At 48.8% G+C, this 7,265-nt stretch overlaps 1 protein-coding gene across 1 annotated transcript in view; it reads right to left on the bottom strand.

The window, feature by feature from the left end:
• Positions 1 to 212: 212 nt before the first annotated feature.
• LOC146855720 (uncharacterized) overlaps positions 213 to 7,265 on the bottom strand; it is a 350,281-nt gene continuing 343,228 nt past the window's right edge. Inside the window, exon 20 of the mRNA XM_085653625.1 lies at positions 213 to 2,122. Within this exon, the coding sequence (XP_085509751.1) occupies positions 2,049 to 2,122 (74 nt within the window). The 3' untranslated portion in view covers positions 213 to 2,048. The remainder of the gene's footprint in view (positions 2,123 to 7,265) is intronic.

Raw genomic sequence — 7,265 nt, 5'->3', positions numbered from 1 at the left:
ATCACAAACATGAACGCTAGGAAAGAGATCCATATACATAGCTTGTTTCTACATAGCAGAAATACTTTTTTTTAAAGGGCCAACCCATTAGCAGATGGCACTGGTAAGTAAATCCTTTTACTTACATCAGATTTTGTTTACCATAAGTCTTACAGGACTGAGCCGTTATCTGATCAATCCAATATCCTACAAATGATTAAGAACACAAGGTATTTGTTTTTTTGTTACAAAACTGCTTTATTACAAGGAACATAGCTGTCAAGTGTACTTTATGTACCCAAGTGTCCAAAAAACAGTGCAATTTACAAAATTAGTTCAACTGTCAACGGAAAAAAATGAAAGTATGCAAAACAAGGACGTGAACCAGAAAGACCCAGCCCAGATGTACAAACCTTACCTTAACTGTACGGAAGCTCATTGTACTGGTTCATCAGATACATTATTTGGCAAAGCCATGCTTAGGGCTTATCTGAGTGAGCATGGCCAATTCCTGTTTTAGGACAATGGCAGGCAAAGGCACGCAACCCACCTTTCTTTGAAGCATCATTCTGTTCATACACTTAAGTGCTTTGTCTCAGAAGAAACATCTGCGCGACAACGTGGCAGGAACTTAACAAGCGCTCTCATCAGGGGGAAGGATATTGGTAATATGATTTAACACAACCAAACTCGACATTCAAAGCTTCTGAAATATAAATTAATTTCTATTGTTAATGGAAAAGAACATCCATTGTGACATCTACGAACAAGGTCACATGATTGTAAATTTGGGCTGTCTCTCACAATCTCTGTGCCGTGTAATGGGCAGTTTCCTGCCTCAAAACACCCTATCCTGAAACAGAAGTGCACATCTATGACTAGTAAAAATGACAAACCTTTATTTGTCCAACAACCAACACATGCAAACCAGCAGGCTATAATATGATAGTTCATTTAGTGAATGGTCAAGCACGCCTCTCTGCATTGGTCAGGCAGGTAAAATAAGAATCGGCCAAGAGGCCGTTCAACGGCAAGAATGCAGAAGCATCATTCCAAGCTGCTGTGCTTGAAAGGGAGCAGAGAGCACGCGGAACAAGCAACAGGAACCATACACACCTGCGCCCAGAAGCATCACCCCTTTGGAAATGTCCAGATTTCTCTCTGCTTTTTCTGTCCAGTTACAAATAGTGGCAAAGGGGCCGGAGGGTTGTAGCCTTAGTTAGGGCATGCTCAGCTGCTTGACTCTTATGAATGATTACAGGGTATTCTGATGGCTCTGTGAAATATGGCATGCTCCTTATTTGTCAATGCTCTGAGATATTTATGAAGGTCTGATGGGAATAGCACCCGCACAAAGAGCCTGTCCCCTCTATGGGTGGCACAATAAATAAGCTGATCTGTGGCAGGTATGCAACATCTGTTAAAGGATACAAATGCTAAACCCAACAATTCACACTAGTGCATGTTTCAGAATGGGAGAATTGATGGAGGAGAGTGAGCAGAGGAGGGTGGGAATTCAGGTACCAGTCTTGCACATAACTGGACAGGGTTGTACCACAATATAGGTTAGTAGATTATGTCTAGATGCATCCAACCCTTTGTTTACAACTTTATGCACCCTGGAAACAAAACCACTTCCAAAAGATGTCCTGCGGTGAAAAAACAATTTTGGAATTTCTTGTCAGAGCACAAACCCCCTCTTTTTTTATATATAGATTTGACCTGAACCCACATTGGGAATGGACTGTAAAATGGATCTGCAACGTCAGTTCATGGAAGCACAGTTAAAGGTTTACTGCAACAAACTCAGCTCTAAACTGAAGTCCTGAAAAGGATGCGGTTTGTGCAACTGAGGGCAGCTGCAAACTAAGAATGTGCCTCTGACTTTATGAACCTATCTGTGCGTAATAATTGCTCAATCTGAAGATCTCAGTCACAAAAAGAAGGATGAAGTTCAGCAGACACCGGCTCTAGAATTCCACGAGGTATGTAAATTCTGTCCAAGTTCACACCACCCATCATTTGTCCTGGGCTATGATGGAAGGATCCAGTTTCTCCAAAGTTGGTGGTCAGCATCCAACAGGGGAAGGTGCAAAGAAATACATAGCGAGGATAATCAGATAGACAATCACCAGCACTGTGCCTAGTGTAGGAATGAAGAAGAGGGCGGGTATTAGAGACCAGTCAATCAGTTGCACATAGGCCTTATAAAAGGAAAGTAGTACTCTAGAAAGAACAACAAGGTGGAGATTCCTTCAAGACCACAAAGAATTGGACTAAAATATTTGAGATTCTCAGTCTGGTATAAAACACAAAGAGAAATGGGAACTAACGGAGGGCACAACTAATATGAAAGAATGTGAATTAATAAATCGCATGTGCATCAACAGGAGTAATTAATATGAAAGAAGGTTGCCACATATATCATGCTAAATTCTCAAGCAACTGGGACTTCAACTCGTGGTTGAACCATCATCACCCTAGGGTCCACATTACAAATAGAGCTGGTATGGCTTGGGTTGTCATGACTTGTCAATTAAGACCACATTCAAGCTGTGAGCAGGCTGCCAAGTCCGAGTTGCTTACTTATTTTAAGAATATACATTACTTTACTTGGCCCATTTGACATTTCTGGAAGGAGTAGTTTCTTTTCTGTAACTCCAGTTCTGTAGTAGGGGTATCTCTGTGATAGTCATAATCTAGTGAATAGTCCCGCCCATGTGCGTGGACCCCGGAGCAATAAACAATAATCTCTTAAGGTGTCAAATCATGCAGACCTGCATCCACCTTTAAGAGAGAATTTAATTTAAAGACAGATAATGCAGCCTATACCCACAGGCTACACTGTCCAGTACTTCAACTAGAATTCCGCCAACATCCACAAACAGCACTGCCTGCCCAGCTTTTCTCCACAAAGGAAAAAACCCTGCCTCTACCAGCAAAAACCTCTGGAATGATAGAGAGGAAGGAATGGACAGACAAGCCCCATAGGCTGCCATTATGTGGCTGAGAACAGGATACTGTGCCTTTAAGAAAACTTTTCAGAACTTTCCCAGAATGCACAGCAGGTCCCTTTTACTTTCAGTTCTTTTTGAAGGCGTAGCACGCCAGACCTGTAGCATTCCTCACATGAATAATTCTCTCCACCGGGGAGGAGGGCGGGCGCTTATGACTATAACAGAGATACCCCTACTACAGAACTGGAGTTACAGAAAAGAAACTACTCCTTCTGTAGTAGGGGATCTCTGTGTATAGTCATAATCTAGTGAATAGAATGGCAAGCCCATCCCCACACAACAGCAGCGGTGGAGAACAAACAAGACAAACCCACTACTGCGCGAACAGATTTCGCAGCGAAGCCTGCCCAACCTGAGCATCAGCCCTGGCATCCGAGTCCAGACAATAATGCACAGCAAAGGTATGGACCGACTTCCAAGTGGCCGCCTTGCAGATTTCTGCAATCGGAACATTACGCAACAAAGCAGTCGTGGCAACTTTGCCCCTGGTGGAATGAGCCTTAGGTGTACCCCCTAAGGTCTTATTAGCCTTTTGATAACACAATTGTATGCAGGACACAATACATCGAGAGATGGACTGCTTAGAGGTCGCGAGACCGGTCCTGACTGATCCATAATTAATAAACAATTGGTCTGACCTACGAATATCCTTGGTCTTATCAAGGTAAAATTTCAAGACCCTCCGAACATCCAGGGAATGGAGAGACCTTTACGATGGCGACGAGGGATTCTGAAAGAACGTAGGTAAAGTTATGGTCTGGTTGACATGAAAGTCAGAGATAACCTTAGGAAGAAATTAAGGGTGAGTACGCATAACAACCTTAGCAGCATGAAATACTGTATAAGGTTCTTGACAACATAATGCCTGAAGTTCACTCACCCTGCGGGCTGATGTAATGGCCACTAGGAACGCCGCCTTCCAGGATAGGTGCTGCAATGAAGCCTTGTGAATGGGTTCAAAAGGCTCCTTCATTAGTCTGGACAGCACCACATTCAAGTCCCAGGAAGGCGATGGAACTCTGACAGGAGGAAACACTTTCTTCAAGCATTCCAAGAAATCCTTGACCACAGGGATCTGAAAGAAGGAAGTCTGTGAAAGGCATTTCATGTAAGCAGTCAAAGCAGCCAGATGAACCTTAATGGAATGGAAATTAAGGCCGGACTGCGCCAAATGTAAAAGATATGGAAGGATGACATCTTCCTTACATGTCGTAGGGTCAAAGCTCTTGGACTTACACCAGATACAGAACCTCTTCCACTTGTAGGCATAGGACGTCCTAGTGGAAGGCCGTTTAGACTCCTTCAGTATGTCCATACAATCGTCTGGTAGATTCAAATGGCCATATTGCACTCTTCAGGAGCCATGCCGCCAAACTCAAAGACAAGAGGTTGGGGTGCAACATCCGCCCCCCGAACTTCGTGAGAAGGTTCGGCCTGCACGGCAGCCGTATGTGAGGAAGGAGCGACTGGTGAAGTAGGTCCGTGAACCATCACTGTCTGGGCCATTCCGGAGCAATCAGGATCATCCGAGCCCCTGACTGGGACAGTTTGATGAGCACCGCTGGAATCAGGGGAATGGGTGGAAAAGCGTACAGAAAGCTGTTCATCCAGGTACTACCGCTGGTAGTACCTGAATGCGAAGTCTCGGCATTTGCTGTTTTCGGCGGTGGCGAACAGATCTACGTCTGGAGTCCCACACCTTGCGAAGACTTCTCCTAGTACTTAGTCGTTTATGACCCACTCGTGGTTTTCCTGAATCAGTCTGCTCAGTGCGTCCGCCTGAGCATTCTGCACCCCTGGCAGATGCGTGGCCGTAATCTTCAGTCCTCGGGCCAGAAGCCAGTGCCAGATCGCCTGCGCCTCCTGCGACAGAGTGCGCGATCTCGACCCCCCCTGCTTGTTGAGGTAATACATAGTGGTTGTATTGTCCGTCTGTATCAGCAGCGAGTTGGTCTGGAAGGACGGAAGGAAGGCCTTCAGTGCCAGGAAGACAGCTCTGAGTTCCAGGAAATTGATGTGGTACGTCTATTCCAACGGGGACCACTTTCCTTGAATCTGCAAGTCCCCGGAATGCGCTCCCCAGCCTTGGAGAGACGCATCCGTCACGACACTCTTCGTGGGAATGTCCTTGTGGAAGGGAACCCCCTTGAGGAGGTTTTCCGCCGAACACCACCACTTCAGAGACTGAAGAGCATGTAGAGACAGCCGTATCTTGTCGTCCCAAGAACCTGTCTTCTGATCCCACTGATCCTCCAAGCACTCCTGCAGTGGTCTCATGTGCAGCCGTGCGTGAGGAAGATACAGGAGGCCATCGATCCCAGCAGCGAAGACACCTTCCTCACTGTCGTCGATGGAGCAGTCCTGAGCCTTCCGAAGGAGTGATAACCGTCTCTCCTCCGAAGGAGACACGCTTGCTGACCGCGTATCGATGGAGGCTCCCAGGTACTGTATGCACTGGACCAGCGTCGGGACAGATTTGGACATGTTGACGTGTAACCTCAGCTTGCGCAAGAGAGCGCACGTCCACCGGAAGTGTTCTTGCGCTTCCGAGAAGGATGAGGCCTTGATCAGCCAATCGTCCAGATACGGGTAGACAAACACCTTGTTCCTCCGCAGGTGTGCCGCCACCACCGCCATGCACTTCGAGAAGGTCCTGGGCGCAGACTTTAGCCGAATGGCAGTACTGTGTATTGACAGTAATTGGCGCCGACTTGGAATCGCAGGAACTTCCTGTGCTTCCGTGCGATGGGTACATGGAAGTACGCATCCTGTAGATCTATGGCACAGAGCCAGTCTCCCCGTTGCAGCTGAGGGTAAATCTGATGCAACGATAGCATGCGAAACTTCTTTCTGCGAATCCATTTGTTTGCCTGTCGCAAATCCAGAATGGGCCTGAACTCGTTCTTGGCCTTCTTGCGAACGAGGAAGAACCGAGAGTACAGACCTCTTCCCCTTTGAGACAGAGGTACCTCTTCTACCGCCTTTTTCCTCAACAAGATGTCTGTCTCTGCCTGGAGCTCTCGCAGCTGAAACTGAGAGCTTACCGGCAGAATCGCTGGAGGCGGGCTGATAAACCGAAGACTGTATCCATTGCAAACAATATTCAGCACCCACTTGTCTTGAGTAATTTTTCTCCACTCTGCCAGAAAAAATGGAATGCTTCCCCCCACTGGAGTGGGTAACGGTTGCAGGGGAAGTAGTCGCTCAGGGCAGAGACCCGGCCGGGCCCTTGGTAGTAGTAGCGGCCTGCTGGCCTCCTCTACCCCTCTGGCGTTTCTGGAAGGGTTTCCGGAACTGCTGCTGTTGGTGCTGCTGCTGTCCCGAACCCTGCCCACGCCCCCTGCCCGTAGACCCGAACCGTCTCTGGAACAGGCGCTTCTTCTCGGCCTTCTCCAACCCGACGGCCGTCAGGGTCTCCGCCTCCGCCTTCATGCGGGCCATTTCATCATCCGCATGGTTTACCAAACAGGGTCTCCCCCGAGAAGGGCAGATTGGCTACTCTGTGCTGAGCCTCTGGCTTGAGCGACGTTAGGCGCAGCAAAGAGTGACGCCTCTGGTGGACGCCATGACAGTAGGAGTGCGCCGCCAACAAGGAGACATCTGCTGCCGCACTGATGACCTGGTTCGAAACCAGAATACCCTCTCGCACCGTTTCCAGGAAGTCCTCCTTCCTGTCCCGGGGCAGCAAGTCCGCATACTGTTGGAGGGACTCCCACAGGGCCCGGTCGTAACGTCCCAACAGCGCCCCCGCACTCGCCGCCTTCATGGTGGTAGACGCGGTCCCACACACCTTCCTGCCCGCTGAGTCCAGCCAGCGGCTTTCCTTGTCGGGCGGAACCGTCGATGAAGGTGTGGCCGCATGCTGTTTCCTCGCCGCTGTCACGATGACAGAGTCCGGCTTCGGGTCCATCCTTAAAAAAGCAGGGTCCGAGTCCGGGGCCCGATACTTTTTCAGGAGCTGTGAGGGGGCGTATTTCGTCACCGCGGGAGTGAGGAACAACTCCAACGCGGGCTCCACCAGTCCCGGCACTAGAGGCAGCAGGGGGCGAGACAGGTGTTTTTTGTGTAAAGTCTCGAATATCACGGACGTCGTGGGTGTCGGCACCGTCACCGTGATTCCCAACTTGGCTGCCCCCCTCAGCAGCACCTCCTGGAAGGAGACCAGATCGTCCACAGGCGACACCCTAGTCCCCGGTGAATCCGACCGCGTCGGTGAGAAATCCCTGGCCGAGAACTGTGTGCGTGACCTGGACCTGTGCCTCCTATGGC

Source organism: Triturus cristatus, chromosome 4_1 (genome assembly GCF_964204655.1).
Source record: "Triturus cristatus chromosome 4_1, aTriCri1.1, whole genome shotgun sequence".
Classification (NCBI taxonomy): Eukaryota; Metazoa; Chordata; class Amphibia; order Caudata; family Salamandridae; genus Triturus; species Triturus cristatus.
Note: the sequence above shows the minus strand (reverse complement) of the source record. Positions and strands in the feature narration are given on the sequence as shown.